The sequence below is a fragment of the Seriola lalandi genome, unplaced genomic scaffold, assembly GCF_002814215.2.
Source record: "Seriola lalandi dorsalis isolate HSWRI2012SDOR001 ecotype SW California unplaced genomic scaffold, Sedor1 jcf7180002054502, whole genome shotgun sequence".
Taxonomy (NCBI): Eukaryota; Metazoa; Chordata; class Actinopteri; order Carangiformes; family Carangidae; genus Seriola; species Seriola lalandi.
Window position 1 is genome coordinate 167067 of NW_019525055.1, and position 27078 is coordinate 194144.

The following is a 27078-nucleotide window of genomic DNA, read 5'->3' on the forward strand; positions in this document are numbered from 1 at the left end:
CTATTATTATTACTGACAGTAATGATGCAACGATACAAAGGCAGTATTTAACTGTCATAGCAGGCAGAGATGGAGCTAATTTTAACTACTTTAAAACAGTTCAGTAGTTCTGGCCACTGGTTTCCAACCTAAGGGTCACAGGGAAAAATCTGAAGGGTTGTGAGATAGTTAATGTGGTACAAAAAAAACAAAAAACAAACTTATGCTACACAAAGGTGTCTTCATTTCTTGTGACTCTTCTCAAGCCTTTGCTTTTTTGTGAAATGCAGCATAATCATTCTTCCTCCTAGTTCTTGTGAATTTTTAATGCTGTTTTTTTTTCATCACTAAAAAAACCCAACACATTTCTATGGTATAGTTTATTTTTTCTTCTCTTTTTTTTCTATAAATGTTACTCGTTTTAAATAGGGAACTAGCTAGTAAGTGCATTTTGGTTTGGTCGAGCAGAATAGTTGCATATAACAAGAGCTAACGGAGAACATTAGTCATATCACTGAGGCTTGTTGTTGAGAGCAGCTTGAGAAAAATGACACCGCTAATTAAAATATCAAACAGTAGAAGCAGTTGATCATTGTTACTTTTCTGTGTCCAATTCAAACCACACAAAGACTGTATGTGATGTGCGTGTCAGAGGTCTTGGCAGTCTTGAGCGTGACGGATGTGGCGAAGCGTTGAAAGAGGAAGCACAGTTTGTGCTGCTGCCACTGAAGAATGAAGGCAGCCGGTCCACTGAAGGTAACACACTAATATATCAGATACATTTTCTGACTTACTCGTAAAGCATCATGTTAACTTGTAGTGTGTGATTTTAAAATGGGTTAATAATTTCTTAAATTTGGATGATGGTGTTTGACCTGAAGTTGGTTACAGTCAAGAGGCTTTAAAATCTGATCAAAGAACTTACTGTTTTTGTAGAAGCTCAAAAACATTTTAACATTGTTTTCCAAAACACACACATACATACATATATATATATAATTTTGGTCAACACAAACACATAAAAACCAGTGATCACATCTCTACTCTGATTGAAAATAGCTTATTGCATTTACTTGTATTCGATCTACACAGGGAATTATTGTGTTTCTTTACTCCTCTACATTCATCTGACAATTGAGGTTAATTGGTTATGTAAAAGTTTAAGATTTTACATACACAACATGCAGCTCATTAAAAAAAAATACACATTGTTAAACTATCCTACAATATATTCTATATAATTGTATAATTTATACTTAACATGCACATAATCATCCAATGATATAACACCATGAAAGGATCCGGTCTGTTGCCTGATGAGTGTTACTTTATACACGTGTGGTACATTTTGCTGCAAAAATTACAAATATAGGGCTTTTTTTGTTATTGGAGCCAAAATCAACCATATTTGTTCATTTAAATAGTGTTGGGTCCAACAATGCACAAAATGGAAATATTTCAAAATTTCATGCTAATTATATGTATTCACTGAACCAAAAATTAGAGGCATTTGTTTTACAAAAATAATTGAGAAAGGTGGCTGTACATTACAGAGTAAATATAAATCTAATGTATATACAGGATATCAATAAAAATAGTTTGAGAACCTACAGGTATGTGGACGGTAGTAGACGGGAAAAATGGAGGCACAAATTTGCATTAAGGACAGAAAAGAAATAAATTACTTTGTAAGTACATAAAATCGAGAACATATTAAACAATTACAGTATACAGATAATCAACCGACTAAAGTAGTTATAGTATAATTACATTTAAAAAAAAAATTGCAATATATAAAATGGCTCAAGTAAAGTTTTACACTGTAAAACGATTTGAATCATGGCGTACTAGATACTTGAGATGAAATACAAAGTATGGGGAAAGTGTTTTCTAAGAGTCATCTCAATTTAAAATTTATTTATTTGTCACATTGGATATGTGCAGTGAAATGCACATTCTTGAAAGTGTGTGAAAAATGCTAGTATGCAATAAATAATACATAAGAGTAGCAATAGAAATAAGGGAAAGAAATATAGTATAAGTATAAAAATTCAGAGCTGACTACTTTAAATACATGTAAGATATTTCATAGTTGTACGTCATAGCAATGAACTGTTAGCTGACAAACATGGAAAGTAGGTTTGTTGTGTTTAGTCTTTAGTTTAGTCCATAGCATAATTCTTAAAAGGTATACGATCTCTAATAATACATAGCACCATGTGTGAACACACAAGTCTGACTTTGAAATGGCATTGCATCAAAAAGAAGCATTTCTCATATTGGATGAAATACTTACACACTCGAACTATACAAGTAGCCAAGGATCTACAGTTTCCACATGGCCAAGATGATCCTATTGGATCATTATTCAGATGTATGCCTTATGTGTTAAATACACTCACTTGTCAGTTTATCATTAGGTACATCTAGCAAAAACAAATGAAGTCTAATACAATAGTCCTGAAAAATATCCTTCCTTCATTATTGTTATAATGTTGAGTTTGACGATAACTGTTTTAAAGAGGCGCTGATCAACTTTGTGGTCATTTCTCAGGCTTTTTAAACTGACTGTCAGGAGTTCACCAAGACCAAACCAGTATCCCTAAGAATTATACTGGACAATTTACTTCCAACATCAAAGCAGGGAGCAATGTAATAAGACCTGTGGTCCTCACAACAGGGGGTCTTTTGGACCCTATTAGGGACTCCTACAGTGTCTGTGTCCCGTCACAGACCTACAACTAACCACAACCTTTCCCCAACCTTAACCATTCTGGAGATGCTGTGCAAAGATAACGTTGAATTTACATTTTGAAAATGCTATTATTAAACATAATCCAGGGTTTTGCAGAATTGCTTACGACTGTTGTTGTCTGAAGATGGAGTGGTTAGGAGGCCTATGGCAGGTGTAGATTGGGGGCACACGCATATAGTTATTGCCCTATTTAACCAGACACAGCTAAAAGACAGTGTCAAAGAGAAACAAACACCAGACATGTAGGTGTAGTGGATCAGTGTTACATGATTACAGTCTGACAGAGAACTACGACTCTGGTGGAAAACTGCAGCGCATTGGAAAGACTTACTTAATGGAAAGATTTTCTTTCCATTAAGACCATGACCCAAGATATAGAACCAAATTGCCAGAGCTTCAATACAACAATATTAAAGTCCAGACCTGAATCCAAACCAGAATCTGTGGCAGGACTTAAAAACTGACAGTCACACAGTCATGTCATGAAGGAAAGTAAATAATGCATGTACATGAATAAAAAAATCATGCTGTAGAATGAAAAACTCACATGCGTGTCCTTAACAGAACAAAGACATTTTTACATATGTTTAAGGATTGTGAAAGATAACACAACATTGTTTAACAGGCAAAGTTCACGTCTGCGATGACAGTCGGACAACTTGTTAATAAGTAAGACGACACAGTCAGACATCGCACACCTTATGGCAGAACTGGTCGTCAGACAACGGACAAACCAATCGACAGTAGATAAATAAAAAAAATTCAAGAAAACAATATTATTTTTTGTGCAGACAATGCATTAGCTCATTTAGTACAATTTAGTACAATTCATTAATCGGTATGCAGAAATTCGTTTTTTCTCTTTTTCTTTTTCTCCATGACACCCGCCACATACGGTAGATGAAACAGGGATGGAACACCAATGAACCTCTACTTAATAATAATGCAATCAATCACTATGCTTTTTTCATTTTTGTATTTTTGTCTGTTTATTTGAATCCCCATTAGCCATTGTGACAAGAGTAAAGTAGCTATAATTCCAGGGGTCCATTTTTACAATCCTTAAATATCAATACAGTTATTGATACTCACAAAAAAGACTCAACGATACTGACAAACACTGCGGTAATAAAACCCCAAAGTAACTCAAAAACCTGTCCGGCACCATAGATACTGTTACTCTTGATAATATTGTCAGCTCTTGGAGAATAGAAAAAAATCAATACAGCAAACTTTCACTAACCACAAACAAAGAAGGATGGAAAGATCTTTGCATCAATATCACATCTTTTGGGAGGAAAACCAGTTCTATATTCAAACTATTACAATTGTACACAAATACAATATTAACACTTCATTAAAGTGAGTTTTACTACTTACTGCTGTAAAAAAAAAAAAACTATGCCATCAATTCCATGCTCAATAACATACTGCTTCTTATACTATATAATATCTACTGCTATTTTCTAGGGGTAATTTGCTGCTTATTCTTGATGAATTTAGCCTCTTTAAAGCAGCAGCTTACTGACAGAGCAACTACTTGCAAAAGAAACAGCAATGAAGAAATGGAGATGTTGAGAAAGTGTATTCTGTGTCAACAGTAGCATGACTTTAGAAACAAAGCTCTTATGTCTGAGATTGTGTGAAAGCTGGGTTTAGATGTTGTATCTATCAGTCTTTATATAACTTACATTAAACACAGTTTAACCTACATCTGTGAAAACAGCCACTGCTACTGCTACACTGTTAGTGATCATCTGTATTAAAAGTGATATCATAATATCACAGGATTCTTGCTTTGGGGACTGTGGTGCTTTTTAAATGGCAGCATACATAGGTAAGTAAGTCCTGTACACAACCTACAAACTATGTTTCAGTTTTGTTTCGGCCAACCACATCCTGTGATTCACTCAGTCTCGTTAACAGGAAAACAGCAGTTACTTTAACCATGATAGAGAGAAAAAGAGAGCTGAATGTTGACCAGCAAAGTCTGCATTAACATAACACCAACAACTTCCCCACTTAATGACAAATAACTTTTAACATTTGAGCTGGTTGGTAATTACAGAGCGGTGTCAGTCCACTTTGAGAGTTGCTTTGGGTTCATATAATAGTCATTTGTGTGTTTGTCTGTCTTTTAGGTATGATTGGAAACTTCAGTCTGTTGGCTGCAGTCCTGACTGTTGCAACCACGTTGTCACTAAGTGTACTGTCTCTTCTCTGTCTGCGGTGCAAAAGGAAGTCCAGTAAGTGCATTTGGTAAATAAGAACAATGGAGTCCGAGTCATATGTTGAAGGCTAGCTGACTAGCTGCTGTTATGTTAAGCTAAGTTAGTCAGCTGCTTGTTGCACTACGTTTTTGAATGTCAACCCAAAGTGACCTAAATTCAACTCACCAGGGTTTCTATAACCACCGAAGTTCAGTCTTAAACAGAACAGGACTAAAACCCAGTGACCTGAGCTGCTTAAACAGAACCATGAAAACCTAAATCCTGTTTTAATTGCTATGAAAGAAAATTAATTAAATACATTTGCATTGAGTGTTTGCATTTCATTATGTTAATAAAAAAATAAGATGAAAGGCTGCTATCATTGGCATGGCCAGATTAACAACTAGAGGGCCCTGGGTCAAAAAGGTGTTAGCTGATTAATTGATTAGTCAAGAGAAAATTATTTGGCAATTTTGATAAATTATTAATCATTAAAATAAAAATGCAAAAAATACACTGGCACCAGCTAAAATATGAATATTTGCTAGTTTCTATGATAGTACAATCTTTCAGTTTTTGACTGTTGGTCAGAAAACAAAAGCCATTTTAATATGTTCAATTGGTCTTTGGGAATAATAAACTTGTCTATGGAAAGGGACAAGACTCAAATCCTGGAAATATTGATAATACGAACTCTTTCAGGTTTCCACCCAAAGTAAGCGCAGATTTGAACAAAACTCCCAGAAATTCAGCAAAACAAAAAGCAGACGAATGCACGTTTCCATCCATTGTCCAATATGGTGCAAGTAAAACTGCAGCAGTTGAAATGAATAAAACAATGTGGAAAACATGACGGATATATGGCATTTATGATTGTGTCATGTATTAATTTGAGGAACGTTACAGCCTCCTCATCAGTCCACATGAAACTGATGTTTTAGTTTCTTCAGTGGACGTTTAAGTCGTATGCTTTGTGTACGTCATGATTTACTCGCCGTCTGTTTCCATTGCCCTCGTCACATTTTGTTTTTAACAACACATCCACGTGTCCACCACAGTAAAATGTAGAAACATTTTTCTGGTATTGCCACTCAAATTAAAAACGCACATAGAAACATTTGGATGGAAACTGACCAACTGCTGATGAGCTGACCAACACTTTGTCTTAAGCACACTGAGGCCATTTTATGCATCCAACGTTGGGTGGAAAAGTAATCAGTTATTCCCTGTATACTACACTGGACAGCCACAAATATTTCCTTGTTTGTTGTTTTAGTTTTTTATTAATGCTTCATGTAATCAGTCTTGTAACTATATCTATAAAATGTCTGTGGTAGAGTTTTTGTAAGCAACCTACTTCAAACCGTTGAATACTACTATTATTTCTTGCAGAGGTCATACAGGAGGAAAATCAAGTATATCACCTTCAGACATTGTGAGTATTTAATATTTGGTCCATATTTTCAAGTCTTGTTGGCAGATTGCATTGACCATCATTTCTGTAGTTTATAATAACAATGTACGCATCGGTTTAATTGCTGAGATCTGTGACATCACTTAAGAAACAAAACTGTCAGTTTAAAAGTTTAAAATGGATCCCATGTCACCTCTGTACTAAATTTGTAATTTAATAATAAAACATTTCTGCAATTACTTTATAAAATTTTATTTATTTATAAATTTTTATTTTTAAAATACTATCTGGACAGCCAACGTGGAGGAAGTGTTTTTGCTGTGATGCAATCAAAAACAGGTAAAGTAAACCAGCGACAGCTGTTACCCACCACAGCCTCAGATACTGCATTTGTTGACCTGGATTTCTATTCATTATTCACTTTTTATCAGCATATTGAAATAACTTTGACACCTTATTTCCCCAGTCACCAGAACCAATCAGATAACTTCAGCCACAGTGTAAGTATATTACAACACACATCAGCTATCCTCATCTCTGTATAAGCGTATTGCAGTAAGTGTGTTTGAAGGAACTGTCATGCTTGTTTTTTTGCATGAGAAGAGTTTGAAATATGCTATAAGATAAAAACCTCCCTAGGTCTTTGTAGTAAACACAGACATTGAGGAGGTGATACTAATCTAACATTAGATTAGATCTAAGCAAATAGCACAGAGATTGAGTCAGGATGTCATTGGCTTAGCTTGGCATAAAGCATAAAGAGACAGCTAGCCTGACCGTGTCCAAAGTTCAAAAATGCACCTACCAACACTTCTAAAGCTGACCAACATTTGATATTTTGTAAAAATGCAGAAATGTAAAAATTACTTAATCTGGAGTCATGCGTTGGACCACTACTGTGCCTTCAGGTAGCCCTGTCTCCGAGGAATTATGTGAATATACAACTAATATGCATGAGTCAATAGGTTTTGAAGAAAACATAATTATGACCAGAATTCGTTTTGGCAAGATGAAAATATGTTGATACTAAACATATCAGTAAAATGTTCACAGACAACATTTTTAATTTGTATTCTGTCAAAATATCTGATCTTATCTTAGAATATATTATATTAAGCCACTCTCAGCACTTAGTTTAGTTTCAGAAAAACTAATTGTTTTGTTTTAATGCAGAAAAACTCAAGTGAGTTGTTTATTACCATTTACCCAAATCCATGATCTTTCTTCACCTTAACCAAAGTGCTTTTGTTGCCAAAACCACAGACGGGATTGTGGATGTGCATTCCAATCTCTAGTTTTAAATTTACTTTGTATTTTCATTTAATTTATTTATTTATTTGAAAAGGACAGTGCACATTAATTAACCTTTCTGTAAATGTGCCAGTATTCGCCAACAGGCTAATTTTCAACTGCAGTCCTCTGGCAAGATGTCTGAAAACCACATGTTGACCAGATGTTCATCAGTCAGATTAATAAATAACGCATATTAAAAAGATACATAAAATAGATACATAAAAACAACATATATCAAACAACAACAAGTTAGCATGATACCATTTAAGAGTGTTCACATGTCTGACTGCTTAAGAGCCAGTCCGTAACATAACTGACCAAAAGTAGTTGACCTAAGAGGGACTACACAGCCACCTCCCTGTCACTGCGGTGTTGTTCATTAATGTAGCATGTGAAGGATGTAATGTTGCCTCTGAACATCGGCCAAGCAGCGATTACATTTGCCACCATAATGTAATTAGAAAAACAGATTTGCTCCAGCTACAGCGCAGGTTGCCAAATACTGTGGGTGATCCCAGGTTTTGTGTTTAGTCTCTGAACAGACACGATGCTACCAAACATGTTGTTCATCAAGAGATAGTTCCAGCATGCAAATCCCCATAAAACTGCAAACTGATGTTTTTTTTGTGTAATTATAAAGCTTTGGAGGTGTTTCGGTCAGAGCCAGGCAGTTGAGACTGATAATGACCCCTTTATGTAACTCACAGAAAAAACAAAACAAACAAAAACAAGCATATTTTCCACCATTGTTGTTGTTGTTAATTTTAACAACAGACAGACAGAAAACTACTAATTCTAAACTAATAATGTTTTTCAGTGAAATGCAAGAGGAATTTTCACAAGGTGAGCATATATTGTTTTCACAAGGTTTCAGTTTTAAAACAAAGAAATATTTGAAGAATTAAACCAGAAGTGGCTCTTGTTCTTCAATGTGAGGTGAGCTGATCTAATTAACCACCGTGTATTACAGATGCAACTGATGAACAGGCAGACTATGAAAATATCGATCAACCCGGTAACTTTACATAATACATGATAAAAGAACATTGACTTAAGGTATATATATTTGTGTCATATATTTATCTTTGTATAACTGCATTATTCCTGTGTCCTTGGTGTAAACACCCTGCATTGCTGCACCTGCAACAGAAAGTCTGGAACATACATATGTGTGAGTATTTCAGCTCACCTCGTTCACTTTATCATTGAATATACAAAAATAAAGAAAAAGCTATGTATACTTAACAGAAACTTTGAGGTTATTTTCACGCAAATAATTCAATTGTGTATCCAAACGTGGAGAGATGCCACTTAATGTTAACATATACATCTTTAATATTTTCTTCTAAAAATCAACAGAATCTGGTCATTTCAGTTAGTTTAGTTAGCACCACCAAAAGCAAAATAATTTATTTTATGCTCGTATTGAAAGTAAGAAAGTGACTGTGTAGTCAGAATGAACCAAGATCCCTGTGAACATTTTTAGCAACTTGTGGAACCCAGGCTCTGAAGAATATAAGATGTTCTTGGTGCATCTAATAAAGGATGTGCCCACTAATGTACAGTATATGTCTATTTACATACAAATGTTTGTATATTTTATAGAGCTCCACTCCCAAATGCAGTGTATGAAAACACACAGACAGAAACAACTATAACTGGTGAGCTTTTTTACATGTTCCTCTCTTCTATACCCTTAAACATTGAAAATCAGTTTAATCACCAACCTCTCCAACTTAGATAGCTGTGTGATTATTTTTAACATGCATTTCTTGTGTTTGTCTAGATGCTGATCAGACGGCAGGAGTCTATGCAAACTTTATCCAATCATTGTCAATAAAGGATGGTATGTTCAGCTTCTGTATCGAAATATCAGTTGTGATTCAGTTAGAGATAGTTTGTAGATCATATGTTAAGTTGTAGGGATGTGAAAAAAACAGAAGAAAATACCAGTTATTAAAACTCAAGTTGTTTGAACTGTGTCAACAAACAGATGAGGACGACTATGAGAACTCTGATTTCCTGGACCAAGTTCAACAAGAAGATGGTGAGTGGCAAAACAGCATTTCCTTGTTAATTACATGCGGAAACGGTCTGCTCTATGGTTTGTTTGTTTTTTCTAACAAGGTTAATCTATTATCGGAGAATAAGAAAATATTTTGCTCAAGCAGAAGAGCCTGTAGCATATCTGAGCGATTTTGAACATTTCATAGACCGAATGATTAACTGTGTCATCGAGAAATAACATGCAGATCAATGGATATTGAAATTAAATGTTAGCTGCAGCTTGCAGGGATTAAAGTTTAAGTATTTTCATATCTTTAGTTTAAGTAATGTAAGTATTAATGAATTGCTGAGTAAAGTGTTCATCACTATGAGGTAACAATAGAGGCACTGTGGAAAAAATAGTATATACTTTCAAGTCCTTGTGGTAAAGTGTTTTTTTTTTTTTACAGAAAAAAGGGTACAGTCTAAGCACCATAGGGAACAGTTATGGTTTATGTTCATAAATGTATAAATCTGCATGTGATTTAGAAGTCAGACAACCTCTGTTGTTTTAAATCACAAGCAGACCACAAGGTGCACAGGAGACCACTGTTTACATCACATTTCCAACAACAGTCAGCGATGGCTTCCTTTAACCAGCCAAATGAGTAAACGAGTAAAATGTAAACGTAACCATGACCACAGTTGCTCCCTAACTTTAACCATAGCATCGTCACATCATAAACAAACTTCAATTTCTGGAAGAGTTTTAATCTTTTAAGGTTCTGGAGGCCACTTCGGTCCAGCTGACCGGGGCTTCAGATCAGAAAGCACTTCTAATTGTAGTTCTTCAGGGCAATTACAAACAATACATTTTGTCTTTTAATTTTGGAGGACTTATTGCCTCTTGCACAACACAGGTGTTTTCACTTAATTTCTTCTGCCCTTGCTTTAAGTGTAGGTGCACAACCATGCAACAAGCTAAATGCACTTCCAATTAAGGTTAATCTGTTTCCCCTGTCAATATGAATTCCCCCTGATGTTAACCAGACCCTAACCTTCAACCTAACGCTAACCAACCCCAGTCCAGCCACAACCATTAGCCGTCATTAGCCAGCGAGAAAAAACAAATTCATAATATGGGTAACAGCAAGTTAGCTCACTTCATCATGCCTACTGTAGCAGGTCACTGACGAAAACAGACGTTTAACATTATGTAGCCATCAAGGTACTTACATTGAGGAGAAGAAACGCCAGTTCCAGGTCAGGCTTTAGCCGGTTGTAGGGCTCTCCTCTCAGACCAGTTAGCTCCACTGGTCGGACTGGTAAAGATGTTTGCTGGGACTGGGACTCCAAACTGAGACTTTATGGATGTTTTGAAGTCCAACGGTAGTGGTAGTCCCCATCGCCACTCGGACTGTGCTCTGGTTTTATCTCCGTCTCTGTCGGGGCCCTTTTAGACGAAAACGTGGTTACTTCAGAGGAGGACATTTTGGAGATAAACTTTCACCTGCATGGCGGTTACTGGAATGAGCCATCACACCTGTGGGTGGTCCTTGTGTGTTCATAAAGGTGGGGAGGGTCCCGCAACACAGACAGAGGGGGTGTGGCTTTACTCTTTGCTCAGGACGCCATTGCGTCACTGCTGCCCCGTGCAGACCTGATATTAAAATGCATTTTCAGTGATCCGATCACAAGCCGCCAGCTCTTAGTGCGTCAGTTTAATGTTCGGTTCATTATGAAGCTGTGGCGGGATTAATCGGACTGTGTCAGAGGACGTAGTTGGAGGAGGCGGTCCTTCAATGTGGCCCGGGCCGCATATGCGTTCACACTGCTAAACGAATGTGGACACTTGTGGTTCGATGCCCCTCCAAATGTGATCTGAGTGATCGGATCTCAAATGCGTCTTCAGTGCGTCGTGGGTGTTTTCACACTTGTACTTAGAGATCGCACCAGACAGATGTTAATGCCTGGTCTGAACAAAGCTTTATATCGTAGAATGGAAAATGTGTTTTTGCTGCTATATTATGTTACGAAATGACTAAATGGAAACGACTTATGACTCAGGTTTTTAAAATGTTATATTCTGATGGTGAAATAATAACTAAATTGTTACCAGTGTTACAGCTGCAAATTACAAAATGTAAAAAAGCTTTCAGCCAAGCATATCACATAGCACATCTTATCTGATATAGTGGACACTAGACATCATGTTTAAGGAAGTTCATGACACCATGTTTATTGTGCCAACTCCTTACATTGAATGTGAACTTGTTCAGGCTGAAATATTAACTATTCATCCACATTTTCTTTTTCTAACAGATGAGCCAGATTATGTGAATGAAACCGTGGACTGCACCTGACGTGGACCACCAGAAAACCTACGTGAAAAGATGCGAACAGCCTGTACTGCACTGTCTGTTGTCTATAACTGAAAGTACAAGTTGTTTTTTTTATTCCTGCAATGTGTAATGTGCAAATTATGTGGACAGCTGTGTGAATAAATACTAGTGAACATTGATTAACTGTGAAAACTGAGGCTGCCATCTAGTGGCAAAAACATCCACTTACACAATGGACACTGTTATATCTCCTTGATATTCTTGAACGTTTGCTTTGATACAAGGGATTTTGGGGTCTGGATAAATGTTGAAGAATTTGTTTGGGGCTTCTGAATATAAAGGAGGAAGCTAATCAATATAATTACTGAGCAAAGAAGCTCCAGTTTAATCCTCAAATTATCATTTCGTCTTCCTTAATATTTTCTACTACAAGGTTTCATAAATGTTCCTATTAAGCATTACTTTAAATATCAAAAGTGGTAGCACTTTAATACCCCTATTTAACACTTATTCCGAATATGCTTCATAAAGGACTATAATTCATTTGTAAGCAGAATTAAGTGTTTATCATGTATTTGTCAACAACCGTAACTCCCCATGTAAACACTTATTGGTGGAGGCTGGTGTTTAAACAGATAACAAATTAAAATATAGCAAAGCACTGTATATCTTCATAAGTTAAATTATGACAAATTATATATAAATAAATGTATGAAATGTTTATTTACTGCCTTTACATGCCAAATATGTGGATGAAAGTTAAATGTTACCTCATGAATAATTGGAGTTGTGGTGATTAAGGTATTATCTGGACTGCCTCTAACTTCTCATAGACTTAGAGGCTTTGGAGCTAAAATGCTCTGTGAAATACACTTACACTTACACCAAAAAACTTGAAACTTAGGAACCTTATTTTTTCCTGACCCAGCCATTTTGGAGGTCCTGTGGATATTTTGAGTGCAGCCCTGGGTCTGGTGTGGGTGTAACAGTGAGGGGAACAGTGGGACTAAATACCCAAGGACCCAACATGGAAGTAACATTTGTTTTTATCTTCAATTTTGAAATTTTGCATTCTTAGCATTATAAGTAAACTTCTACTGTTGCCTCCGCGGCAGGGCGGATAAATATGTCTTCAAATGCTAAAACTGCACTGATGCTGACGTCTTCAGGTGAACTTTGAAGCAATCATGTCATTTCAAAAGAATTAAAAAGTAAAATCGGGCGACTAAAGCAGTAAAGACAGTCATGATTGAGAAAGAAATATATACAGGGCCCTGATTTATGTGCTATGCCACTGGATTAAACCCAAGTGTGGGTTGGCATTTTTTTAAAAGTGGGGCACATGTCTACTTCCTGGTGGTGCTTGAATGCACGTTTAAATGCTCAAGATTGCTCCAGACCCACAGACCCCATCAAAGGAATCTTCATTGCATCTTAGCTGGTAGATGATTGTCCTTGCAAGCAATCACACATCACAGAATAAGCTGTGCAGTGACACCATTACACCATGGCTTATCATACCTGTAGCTGCAAAAAAGAATGAGGAGACCAAAATTTTTTTTACACAGACGGTTTTATTAACCTGAACAGATCAGCCAAGATCGACACCACATCTCAGTCTGACGCTGCTCAGAAACCAACAGCCAGAGAAGACAGATGACCAGAGCAGACGTTCGTGTGAACAGACAGAAAATACAACGTCTAGGTACACACACATATTAACCGTTTATACATATATATGTGTGTGTGTTTGTGTGTGTATATATACTGTATGTATACACTCTGTCAAGGGTGGTGCAAAGACATTGCATGGTGGCTTTGGAAAAGTGATGCAGCAATACACACACTCACACACATACACAAGAGCCAGTGTTTTAGTTTCTCAGGGGTGAACGCTGGCGACTCCTCTCATGATTTTTAAAAGGAAAACAGAAGAAATCGCAACGGGTCAGAGAGAAAACAAGCGGGCAAGTGAAGCAGAACACTGACACCTGCTGTTTAAACCCAGACTGAGGTGACAGTAACGCTGTGGAGGGTGTTTGCTGTGTTTCAGCCGTCCATTAAGCAGGTCAGCAGGAAAATCTATCACCTGAGCAAAAGAAAACTTCCACGTTAACAAGCCATTTGATCTTTCTTTAACAAGTCTGATTTCGCAAAAAATAGCCATCAATGTCAAGTGATGACTCAAGATTCCCAGCAGTTTGACTTGAAGAGTTTTATCAGCAGGTTAAAGTAAGGCAGAAGGCTCTACTTGTTACAGACAGCATCGATAGAAATGGAAATTATCCCCTGTGAATCACAACTGGCATTACTTTAAAAACAAAGCCTGAATACAAGATGACATGGCTGATAAAGCAGTTGTGGGTTTTTTTTTGCAGGGTGGAAAGGTTTCAGGAGTTTCTGGCTGAGTAGCTACCCACCTCTCATACACTCAAACTCACACACACACATACAGACACACACACCAGCGGGCTGATAGGAAGTTTAGACACTGCTGAGGGCGTCCACGCCAGGCAGGACTTTACCTGAGGACACAAAGAGAGTGAACACGCAGTCAGCATCATCATTATCATTATCGAGCCTCAGTACGACAATGAAATGATTCAAAGACCAAGTTTTTATTTGTTCTTCAGCATCATGTTGTTTTTTCTGTCACTCACCCTCCAGCAGCTCCAGACTGGCGCCGCCTCCTGTGCTGACATGGCTGACCTTGTCTTCTGTGTTCCACTTGGCGCAGCAGGTGGCAGTGTCACCCCCACCTGGACACAAACAAACATACATCATTCTTACATGATCACAAGGTTTATTTCAAAGTCTTAAAAAGATCACAGCAGTGTTGATTAGCTCAGGTTATAGTTCGTTAGTTTTGTGTAAAGTCTACAAGACTAAAATCTGCCTTTGTTTTACAAATTAAACTCAGGAATTACAAGAAAAAAAAAAAAGATTCTACCTACACTTGGGTTTATTTAATGCTGCAGTGTTTTGGACCACTAGTGTTGTAACCACAAGTGTTTGTGGTAGAGACCCACCCCATAAAAATACAATGCTTTTATTCCCAAAGCAACGTGGGGCCAAAGGTATTAATACACAAGCAGTTTTTGCAGCTACATCAGAAAAATGGGTTCAATGATCTCTGACAGTCAATAGCCTATAGGTGCAGAGTGACAAGACAGATTGATCAGCAGACTGAATAACATGGCTACAAACAAACAACAAAGAAATAAACACAAAAGCTTCCGTCCCTTCTTGTCTTTCTTACCAATGATTGTGATGCACCCTGTTTTGGTCACCTCGACCACTTTGTCCATCAGGTTCTTTGTCCCTTTGGCAAAGTGGTCCCACTCAAACACACCGACTGGGCCGTTCCACACGATCTGCTTGGCCCTGCCCACCGCCTCTCCAAAGGCCTTAGAGCTCTCTGGTCCACAGTCCAACCCCTGCGGAGGAGAGAAGAACATTATCATCAAAATAGAAGAAAGAACGTCAATCATTTGGATATGAATTTAATAATGATAAAAGATGAATCTTGTTTTCTCACCATCCAGCCGGCAGGGATGCCAGCAGCGACGGTGGCGGTGCCGGTGGTGGCTTTCTCATCAAACTTGTCAGCGGTGATGAAGTCGACGGGCAGTGTGATCTTGACGCCGTTCTTCTCGGCTTTGGCCATCAGGTCTTTGACGATGCCGGCGCCCTCCTCATCATAGAGAGAGGTACCAATCTGACAAAGGCAAGAGGAACGGTGGAAATCAGTGAAAAATGAAAAACACACTTCAGCAAGTAGCAAATTTGTCTCTACAACAACCTGACAGAGTGATCAAGGCTGATATTTCTACATAGAACTGTAGTGCAGCTTTATATTTTCTCACATTCCACTGATCAAGATTAAATTAAATTAAATAATCCTTAATTGCTGTTACTCAGCATCCTCCTCACTCAGAGACCGATATCTGATCCTTAACAATCTCATTAAATGTTCTGTATTTCATTTGGTACATGACTTTTTTGTAGCCAAATCATTTCATAATCATCTTTTCTACAGTGATTAACAGATCATTTATCATAAAAACTAAATGTTCCTTAGACACAAATAACCTTCCCAACCCCACAGGAAATTGTCTGTATTGTATAAAGCCCAGCAAAGAAAACTTATTTTGGCTTGTTACTGGGTGAAAAACATGTCAGGAGCTCTGTGATTGGTGAACCCTCTATACATTTCTAGAAGGTCTTGCTATTAATTCAAATGAAGCTACATTCTGGAGTAAAATTAATGAACCAATCACATTTCACCTCTAGGAGGGAGGGTTCCTTCATTGATAAAACAGTGACGACTTCCAGCAGCTAAAAGTCCTAAGGTCCAATGGTCACGGTTTTCCACTGACAGATAAAAGGTTCGATAGGACATTTGTTAGTGCTGGAGTGCAGCAAATCTGGGCTATTGAATGCTGGTGGTGTTCAAACAGACTTGTGAAAATGATTTGTTTTGTTAGTGTCGCAGCAGAGATTGAGAATCATGTGCAGACCTGCTTTTGTTTAAAGGGTCAGTTCTCCACAATAACAAAAGAAAGTATTTCCTCACTTCCCTGTGGTGGTATATTCTAGATATTTGTCCATGATTTCAGATATCAGTCTAAGAGATTTCTGGCTCCACTGGAATACAATGGAGAATAATGGAATTTAGTTTGTGGTTCTCACAGAACTGAAAAATTTACTTCTAAAGTTTACTAAATAAAATTCTGCTCTGTGGTTTGGAACTACAAAACTAACTTTTAGTTATTGTTACCTGATCCAGGTGTTTGCAGAAACATAAGTTGTTAAAGTGCTCAGCATTTGAGCATTGGGGTGGCAGTGGATATAGGTTTCTTAAAGTATAGACAAATGAAACAAAACTATCTGTCTACATATCACAAAGGGGGAGTGAGGAAATATGTTCTTTTGTAATTTTGAACTGACCCTTTAAACAAAAGCTGGCCTTTTCAAATGTTTTTGTCAGAGGTCAAACTGAGGTGATGAACGTGATTCTTAGTCTCTGTAAAACTAACAGTTTCACAAGTTTCCCAAGTCTGTTTGAACACCATCAATATTCAACAGTCCAGCAGCTCGATGAAGAGAGCACGTTGAGCCCACAAAGAATTATCACCTGACTCTACTGGTCTCTTGAGTTCTACAGAGCTTATAACATCTCTCAGCTCTTTGTTTTGGTTTCCCCACCTTCAGCTTTATTACTTTGGTTCACTCTCACAGCTTTCACAGCAGCAGCTGTTCGCAGAGAAAAAGCTCTAAAAATCACTGTACACGACTTGGAGACTTCCTCACCTCCATGTTGTTGAGGACTTTGAGGAAGGTGAAGGCCATGCCGCCGCCGATGATCATCTCATTAACCTTATCCAACATGTTGTTGATCAGCTGGATCTTATCTTTCACCTTGGCTCTAAAACGCAGACACAAGAGAGGCGGAACACATCAGTATAGATAAGAAACATGCAGGTAAAGGAGGAAAAAAAGTAAAATAAATAAATAAATACTTTCAATTAAATTTCTGACCTGGGTTTTAATATTTTATTCAAAACAGACGAGATGATCTAAATGTTGAAATTTTAATATGGCTGCATGCAGAGAGAGAGGAGCCCCTCACAAAAAACAGCCATTTTTGTTTAAATAAAAGTACTTTAATCCATCATCAAAATAGTTTTTTATTTTCTGTTGATTGACTGATCAATTAATCAGCAGTTCTATGCTGTTATCTTGTGATCATCACAATGAAAGATCAAGTAATTGCCGCTGTGATAACTTACAATAGTTGTGAAATCGTGTGTCATATCATAAACTACTGTGCAGTGCTTTGGCTTCTGATAAATGAATTAATCTGTCACTCAAACTGGACTTCCTGGATCGTTTATCATGGTTTCACTGGTACATGAAGCAACACATCCCATCAATGCAGCCCATTGCACATTATTGTTTTCCATCTGAACTCCCTTTACTTAATTTCTTAGCTTATTCATTTGGACACATACGATTCCACCAACACTGATGAAATTATCCTCTTCAAACTCATGATTTATCTGTTTCACTGCTGTGTGAACTCTGCAGCCGTTCGCTGGATGATCATAACACTCTAATGGCCGATGTCCTCTGTTTGTGAACTGGAAGAAGGTGATTGGTGGCACTGCACGCCGCTGAGTGGATGTGACAGTTGAACAATGCACTCAGGCTAGAATGGACTCTGACACGAGGCCAAATCCCACATGTGGCCAACGGCAGCTCGGTGAAACAGAGTGTCTGTTACAGAAGCTTCACACACCGTTTCCTCTTTATTCATCCAACTGTGGTGCTGCAACTTGGAGTAACACAAGAAACAATGGCTCCACAAATATGAAACCACCTGCTGCACCACAGAGACGCCACAGGACGTAGTGCTCTGATAGCTCATGGTGCGTTCAGGAGGTGGTAGCGAGCTCATTAACTTTAATTTAAAGAATTTATTTAAACTTGCTGTAGTCTCAGTCATTAAACTTGTGTAATATCAGATGAAACAGAATGATGTTTGGTAATTTACTCAGTTAACATTCCTCAGTTTGGGCAAATACAGAGTGATCACTTTAGTCCTGCTTGATGGCAGATATTGATGGTAGTTTTCTATCTGTGTATATTTGATATCTTTGTATTTTTAGATGAAACAAAATTACACTTCACTGATGCATGAATGCGAAAAAAAAAAAAAAAGTTAAAAATGTATGAAAACTTCAGGAATTTTAAATCACATCTTCAACCACTCAACCCTGAAAATAGGTGAGGAGTGTTAACTGATGAATGGAAATAAAGAGCTATTCACCAATATGTACTAGATGACCTCTCATCTCTGCCTGCTTGCTATGTGCACACTAAGGTCTGAGCAGTGATAGCAGTGTCTTGAAGAGAGCAGTGTACTGTGACACCATAGATTACATAATGAGCTTAGAGTCTCTATTCCTGGATGGTCACCTGGGTATTTTAAAAAGAGACTGCACCGCAGGAGAGAGAGAGAAAGAGAGAAAGAGAGAGAGAGAGAGAGAGAGAGAGAGAGAGAGAGAGAGAGAGAGAGAGAAAGAGAGAGAGAGAGAGAGAGAGAGAGAACATTGCTGATAAGAAGACTTCTTTTAAATTCAATTGGTGTCTGCGATAAAAGCTGGTATTGTGAGTTTTAGCAGGAACAGCACCATCCTCTCAAATCCAACCAGCTGGTACACAATGTAAACCACACCGCAGGAGGTTAAAAATTAATGTTCTACAAGGGCTGAAACGTTACTGTTAAAGGCAATGTCCACAGCAAGTGTCTGCATCATGTTCCCACCCTTTCACCTCTGTTATCTTTACATGCCGAGTCTGTTTTAACCAGTAGTATACCAGAGAGCTTTTAAATGAGATGAAAACATGTATTTAACTCTGATCTATACTATAAATGTGGACTGGCAAGAAAACTACATCCACTATGTTGGACAATGGAATACATACCAGCACATATTCCTGCTAGATTACTTTGTAATGTGAATGCTGCACTTACAAGTATTACAAACTGGTGTGCATTGTATTATTGTCTGATAAGCCTTTAAATGCATTAATCTCTTACTTCCTGGATTATATTTCATTTCTCCCTGGTATCTTTGCAATACAGAACCAGCAACGCAGCCCCTTGCATTGTTTAACCGCTGAGCTGTTTTCAGTCTGATCACCCGTTAACAACCCGGTGACGTTCAGACTTGATGAATTGCTGAAACAAACTGTTCTCACCCTCCGAGGATGGCCAGGAAGGGCTTCTTAGGCTTCTCCAGAGCCATGGCAAAGTAGTCAAGCTCCTTCTTCATCAGGAAACCAGCTGCCTTCTGAGACAGATTCACTCCCACCATGGAGCTGGGAGAGAGGAAGATGAGGAGGAGCAGTCAAAAGCGGGGTTCACCAAACTCAAACTAAAGACATTTTAAGATTTTTAATACCAAATAGAACTTAATTTAACACCTCTTTCACTATTGGCCAAACACATTCAAGAAGAAACATGGATGAATGGATTAAGCAGACTGCGCTCCTGCTCACCTGTGGGCTCTGTGAGCTGTGCCGAAGGCATCGTTAACGTAAACATCTCCCAGTTTGGACAGAGACGCCCTGAAGGAGTCAATCTGCTGCTGGGAGGCCTTGGTCTGAGGGACAAAAAAGACAGGACAGGGTAAGAGAAGAAGACGAACATGGAAAGAAAGAAAACAAAGGTACCAGTGGCTGCAGTCTGCATTTCCCTTCACATTTTACCGACAGATCCACCCATTACAATTTGCTTTAAGATCACTATAATATAATTGGATGGGCATGTGATTTCTAAGCACGGCTTTTCTTTTTAAAGGGTTCACAGTGTTCATTCTTTCTTCACACAAAATAATATTTCATTTTATGTTAATAACATTTTTAAACAATATTCAGGCATAAATTGATTCAGGCATAAAATGATGAGCAGCTGCTGCACCTGTTGTAATATCATCCTCATGCAAGATTAAAAGCTTTTTTTCTCTCTTGTCCATATTCACATCACAACTGCTTCTAACATGACTCTCAGGTTAATTCATCATACTACTGAGTGAAATAGTGGAAGGCAAATTCCTGCCGTTTTGCCTTCACTAACTCCTGCTATTATTTGGCTACAGTGTGTATGAACTAAGGCTCAGCAATTAATCTAAATATGATCAAAATAACAATATGGCCAAGTGCAATATCGAAATCACAGGAGCTGCTAATTTTTTAACAAAGGTTTCACAAAACATCATTATAAATAGAGCATTATGGTCACAGCATACAAATCATATTCTTCTGATGTAAAGGAACATTTTTGTTTGGTTGAGACCAGAAAAAAAAAAAAATACATTAGAAAAATTACATCATTATATTTTTCATATTGTTTTCAATGAAAATTAAATGCACAAATTACCATTCCCACCAAAATCACGACTCATCGCAAGGTCCTTCAAAAATAATTGCAATATGATTTCTTTTTGCCCTAATATGAACAAATTTTCACGATCACTCTTCAGTCTGTGCATTGTGGATCAGGTTCCTGCTGCACTTTAACAGGCAAAGGTCGTGACTGTGGGACCGGAGGGCAGAAAAAGGTCAAGAGAGCTCTTCAGTGTCGTTCAAATGTCAGACATGAGTACAGTCAGGTCACTGCTTCCTACATTTCCCCCTTCAGTCCACATGACAGATTATACTATTAAAAACTAGCAATAAGTTACTGCTGGGTTCTTACATTTTCCCCAAATGCATGTTAGTTTGGTACAAATCTACTACCAAGATAACATTAAAGTGTCGCTTTCGTACTTTATGGTATTATCATATGGAGCTGGGACACACTGTGGTGCTTCTGCTCCCCTCACCAAAGTTTGACTAAACCAGTGGAATTATTTCAGTCTCGGGAGCAAATGAGAAATATTTTCAGAATGAAATAAAATATAAAATGTCCCAGTGTGATACAGTACAGCAGTACAGTAGAAACCAACCCGCACAGGCTGCATACCAGCCAGGCCTCTCAGGACAGGAAAAGCAACACATCCAGCCAGGACAGCCCACTGACCTTAAGGATAAATGTCATAAGGACAAGGCTGCTGATCCACTGCTGCCCCCGGCATCAGCATTTATACTAAGTCCTGGACCTGGGCCTGTTTTTATATCATATCATCTGCATCTCAGCATAAAGAAAGAGACGGTCATCACTCAGATGTCGATGTTCCTTTCCTCATTGCCTCCATAGGGCATGAAAGCAGAGGTGGCACATTAGTGATAAGAAGGATGAAGACTGGAATAGACAGAGCTGTGATTTGGCACTTTACAGATGACACACTAAGGCTGTGTAACATGCAAACGTCAAACTCAAGAAGCTGAAGATGTGGCAGACAACACAGTTTGAGCTACAGCCTAGCAGACACTGCAGCACTCCTGACCATGACATCATCAGACAGTGACGCAGCTCTTTCAGAAGGACACTGCAGCTGGAGTGACTGTGCATTTTCCACCAAGTGACCCAGAAGTGAGAAGTTCTGCTGTCTGTCTGACAGCCAGAGCACAATCAGTGCTCAACCCAAACAGCCCAAACAGAGCATTTGCCCCACCGCCTGGTTCTTTTCTTCGAAAGTTATGAGTCGTTATCTTACAGAGCTACAGCTAACATGTTATATTTAAGGGATACAGGAATGAACAAGCTATATATTTGCTGACTCTCATTGATAGCTTGACGTAAACCAAACGCATGAGGCACCAAATTCTGCCGAACATTAAACTAAACACTAACTGTGTCCTGAATCAGAGCACACACACTGTTTGAGGTCTCACCTTGTTTCCAGAGGCGTCCTTGCCTTTTCCCTCCTCGGCGACGTGGAAGCGGAGGTTCTCCAGCAGGATGACGGATCCCACGGCGGGGTTAGCACAGGCAGCTTCCACCTCTGCACCCACACAGTCCTTCATGAAGGTGATGTCCCTGCGGAGGATCGGTGAAGATCATTTTTGATAGTTTATCTTTTCACAAAATGTGTTATTTTATGATCTCAACAGACCAAGCTTTGTCTTCTTGTGATGACAATCAGTAGTCATTCTGTGATCATGAAATAATATCCTGTGATCTCAGGAAAACTTTGGATGATTAAATAGTTTTATTGTGACCAATTTTTCACTGGGAAATCTGCACAAAAATGTCTTTTGCATGGATGGTTATATTGTTATTGTTTTAATGTTTAGATAGTTTTATCCAGTACAGTTAAGGACATTCTTTTGTTTTTGTATAACTTGAGTTAGTTTCTTAAAGTTATAACCTTGGGATTTTCTTTATATCAAACTCCATTTACAATGGTATTTATGGTTTTCATATTTTCTCTCAGCCAAATCAAGCAAGAATTACAAAACTGTAATTTGTTTGGTGCAAAAATATAAATATTTCATTTAAGGATTTATCGCTTGCTTTAAGAAATAAAATTAATTGAATGTATTACTCACTTTCCCAGCAGAGTCTTGAGCTCAGCAGCAACAGGCTCCAGGGAATATTTATCAGGCACAAAGTTTCCATCAGGACGGCCCAGGTGGCTCATCAGCACAACGGACTTGGCCCCGTGGTCCAGGCAGTGTTTGATGCTGGGAACGGCCGCCTTGATCCTGAAAATCAACGAGCATAAGAATTCAGCAAAGCCATCCGTCACCCTTTACTCCTGCACATTTTTTTGTGGAAAAAGGGGCTTTGTTTGCTATGACCTTCAGGTTATTTTTACAGTGAGAACAGAAATGAGATGGACTTTACCTCTGGTTGTTTGTGATATGCTTGTCCTTCATGGGAACGTTGAAGTCAACCCTGAAAGAGAACAAACTTAATTACCAGAAAGAAAGAGACGAATGGAATGTGTCGTGCATCAAGGACTTTCTTTTTGATTTCCAATGTTTCTCTTCTGTAGAACCCACATGTCTGATGTTCTTCAGCTGTGATTAAAACATAGGATGTTAACACCAGTATATGGAATAGCATTATGGTACCTGTAAGATTTCTGGTCATCAGTTCAAAACGGTTGAAATGAGAAGTGGCTGCATATGGTTACCCTCTATTACAAAGAACGGCTATGGCTCCCAATCTGATAAACCAAATAAACCAAGTAGCTGAAAGATTTATGATTTCATTTGATGAGATCTACTGCTGTGTTTTTGACATGGCAACACTGATGTCAGTCAGTGTGATGAGCTCGACAAGATGTCAGATATTTGTTATGTCAACTTCTTCTGGCTACAGGTGATTTTGGTGACATTGGTCAGCGATTTTTGTCTCATCTGGGGGGCATGTGAATAATTTTCCGCCCCCACTCCAGTAGTAATTACAGCCACAATTATCTACTATTTTTTGGTGACCTTGATGGTCCTCCTGTTATTTAAAAACCTGCCTGAAGCTCTCTGTTGGACAAACTGTGTGATGGTGACACAGTTTATAAATTACATCAAACCTAGTTTAGCATGTCTGTACTGCTATTTCTTATTAATTACAGACTGACTTACATAAGAATATATCTACAATAAGCTGATATTGACAGATATATCATCCTGAATTACTGGTCTAGCTCTACTTTCTAATACAGATGCCCTTCATCTACTGACTGCTTTTGGTTAAGATTTAATTAATGAGGGAGAGACAGATGCGACAAAGCTGTCGGGCCGGATTTAAATCATTCACGGTCAGCATTTTAACCCTCGAGCTATGGGGGCTCCCCATGTGATTAAATTATGTCAAGATTTCAAAAGGGGCGGTCGACCAGGAATATTATATGCAGCAAGAATTCAATACTACTACAAACAGTTGTAGTCCATTGCTGCCAGATAGTCAACACAGACATTTTCAGACAGTTCCATTAGGTGGAAGGCTTTTATCCATTTTCCAGTAATTTTCCAGCAGCTAGCGTTGCTCTGCCCAATGAGCTGGATGCACTTCCATCACTGCGAGCTGGCAGGCAGCTCCTGAGAACATGCTGCATCCCTCGTACTCCACTCAGTTACATAACCACCTCCCTCCTCTCTCTGTCTGAGGACTGATGCACTGATCCACATGATCAGCCTGCACACTCTCTGCACACACACACACATTGCACCCACTGCTATAATAACCGCCATCCATTGTCTTAAGTCTAAAACCCAATAGTCAGCAGTTCAGCGGCTCAACAGCTCCCATGCACAGACAATGCCCAGGCATTCACCAACAGTTTTATACGTTTTTATTGTTCCCTCTGTTCCTTGTTAGTGTGGATCTGCATATCACTGAAGGTTTTGTTAAACATCCTTTACACACAGGACTCAGAGGCAGAGCTGCTCTGGAGGCAGAAATAAGCTCAGGGTGATGGGTGAAGCTAAAGAAGGGCAGTTATTCACAGCTTAGGTTGGGTAATGGTAAAGTTGGACAACGAAGAACAACAAATGAAAAGTGTCAATGCTCTTGATTTTTCAATTTACTCAGATAGTATGATGTGTATGAAGGCTAGGTTAACTAATCAAGATAACTGAGCATGGATAGACAGCTATTTTTATGCCAATTGCAGAGAGCTCAGCTTTAAAACATCTTCCTCCTCTTGTCATTTTCTCTGGACTTCAGTATAACTTTGTCTAAACAGAAAAACTCCATCTGTTTAGATAAACTCAACCAATGAGGCCAATGAAGAGAGTCAGTATTTGGCTTCTTCTGGATTTGGCTGCTGAACAGATTTCTTTCAGGCACTGCTGGGTCTCCACAGCAACGTCCCACCTTCCCTCTTTTTAATTCTGGACCGGCAGCTCACACAGTGCCTCCCCTGCACTCTGTTTGCAGCTGGAAGTTCATAAAACTCACACATTGGGCATGTTATGACAGGCCCTGGGTGTGATATGAAGTCACTCAGTGCAGCCTGATAGTCCTCACTGAGACTGATTCAACATGAACTTGACCTTTTAACACTGAGCAGTGCAGGCTCGGGGCTGCTGTCGGTGAACCTTGTCCTATGCCGCCTGTTGCACCACCAAGATGAGCCAACCAAAATGGCCCTCTGACATTTCCACACAGGGTGTCAGTTTCAAGTGCTCTTCTGTTGCCATTGGCCTTTACAGTCTGCAGAAATGGCATACAATACTATAAAATAAATATAACAGCGCTGCATTTCAGATAAGTTTAAAAGCACCTTTTTATTTATTATCAAAAAAGTATGTAAGGCAGCACAACATCCTTGGAGCTAAGGAGGGGAGGGGATTAAAACCTGCACTACCTTTGAGCAAGGCACTGAACCATCTTGCTGTCTGTAATCCACTAGTGATGAATTAATCGATTAGTCATGGAACTTTTCGCAGGTTTTTCACTATCATTTAACATTTCGATAAATTGTAAAAATAATTATGTAATGTTTCCTGATTTTCTCAGCATTTCTAGAGCTGCAATAATTCATCACATAACATTGATCTGATAGATTACCTATCTGACATATTAAGTATGACAGATGTATGCCACTTTTAGAGCTTAAATGACTGGTTGATTGCTCATTCAGAAAATGGATTGGCAATTATTTTCATTATTATAATATATAATCATTTGATGACATCACATAGGGCTCACATAGGTATGGAGCAATTGCCATTACTTTGAAGGTAACAGACTGAAAGCTTATATATTTGACATATTAATCAAAAAAGAACACCTGAGCAACCACTGCACATATTTAGATTATCAATGCAGTGTGTAACAAATGTATTGAGTCTTATTGCGTCATGAGAGGCTGGGTTACTGCAGTGATGTTATTCTAACGGAAGGGGCTCACTGAATGCAGCAATGTAAGTTTAATGTGTGGGGCTGACTCTCAGTGAAAGTAGTTTAACGTAAGGCAGAGACTCTCGGTGATGGTAGTTTAACGTAAGGGGCTGACTCCAGTGACTCAGTCGGTTTCATCCATGCAGCATCTCCTCGCGGGCACGTAACATGGATGGAAAACGTGACAACCAACAAGTTCACTTCCTGTTCTCTGTTCAATGGTCTGAACCGACTCACACACCGTTAACAGCCCGTTAAGTGTCTTCACATCAGCACTGTAGCAGCTTGTTAATGGAGGAAGGATATGTTTGGGCTCTAAAATGTCTGTTACCTAACGTCAGACAATCCCATTTCCGATTATCCGCGTAGAGTCCAGAGACTAACAGATAGACTATAAACGCTCACCTCATAATGACGCGCTTCCCCTTGACGTCCACCTTGTCCAGGGTGAGTTTGTTAGACAGAGACATGTTGCTGGTTTTGCTGGTTCTTTCCTGTACCTTCCTCGCTGGGGATCCTCTGCCTCCTTCGGCTGACGGCTAGTAAGACACCGAATGACAGCAGTGACCTTACTGAAGCACGGATGGACACCGGAGGGGCGGGGCAGAGCACCCTCCCCCGCCGGTGATTGGCTACAGCAGGATGACGGTCTTGCATTTGGTTGGATTCAGTTGCTGTTAGTTCTCTGACGTAACATTGTCGTCTGATCATAGACTGGTTCTGATACAATTTACTGCAAGTCTCCCCATTTAAAAAAAATAAATAAATAAAATAAATATAGATAGATATATATATAT

At 38.6% G+C, this 27078-nt stretch overlaps 2 protein-coding genes across 3 annotated transcripts; one reads left to right on the plus strand and one right to left on the minus strand.

Annotated features, from left to right (window-relative positions):
- The first annotated feature begins 24 nt into the window (after positions 1 to 24).
- LOC147818739 (uncharacterized) lies at positions 25 to 12158 on the plus strand. Of its 2 annotated transcripts, XM_087175800.1 has the most exons (12): positions 30 to 735; positions 4876 to 4980; positions 6337 to 6379; positions 6654 to 6697; positions 6825 to 6858; positions 8469 to 8494; positions 8622 to 8666; positions 8801 to 8822; positions 9257 to 9312; positions 9438 to 9497; positions 9645 to 9698; positions 11960 to 12158. In XM_087175800.1, the coding sequence occupies exons 2-12, from the start codon at positions 4878 to 4880 to the stop codon at positions 11998 to 12000; spliced, it is 528 nt and encodes a 175-aa protein (XP_087031926.1). In that variant the 5' UTR covers positions 30 to 735; positions 4876 to 4877; the 3' UTR covers positions 12001 to 12158. The 2 variants fall into 2 exon arrangements, with proteins under 2 accessions (XP_087031927.1, XP_087031926.1); XM_087175801.1 differs by lacking the exons at positions 6654 to 6697; positions 6825 to 6858 and having other exon boundaries at positions 25 to 735.
- Positions 12159 to 13533: 1375 nt separating this feature from the next.
- pgk1 (phosphoglycerate kinase 1) lies at positions 13534 to 26852 on the minus strand. The gene is made up of 11 exons (XM_023413053.1): positions 26687 to 26852; positions 23279 to 23329; positions 22981 to 23136; positions 22324 to 22468; positions 20047 to 20150; positions 19747 to 19866; positions 17293 to 17407; positions 15518 to 15697; positions 15239 to 15416; positions 14640 to 14738; positions 13534 to 14504 (listed from the first exon to the last, which is right to left on the minus strand). The coding sequence occupies exons 1-11, from the start codon at positions 26749 to 26751 to the stop codon at positions 14464 to 14466; spliced, it is 1254 nt and encodes a 417-aa protein (XP_023268821.1). The 5' UTR covers positions 26752 to 26852; the 3' UTR covers positions 13534 to 14463.
- Between the last annotated feature and the right edge of the window lie 226 nt (positions 26853 to 27078).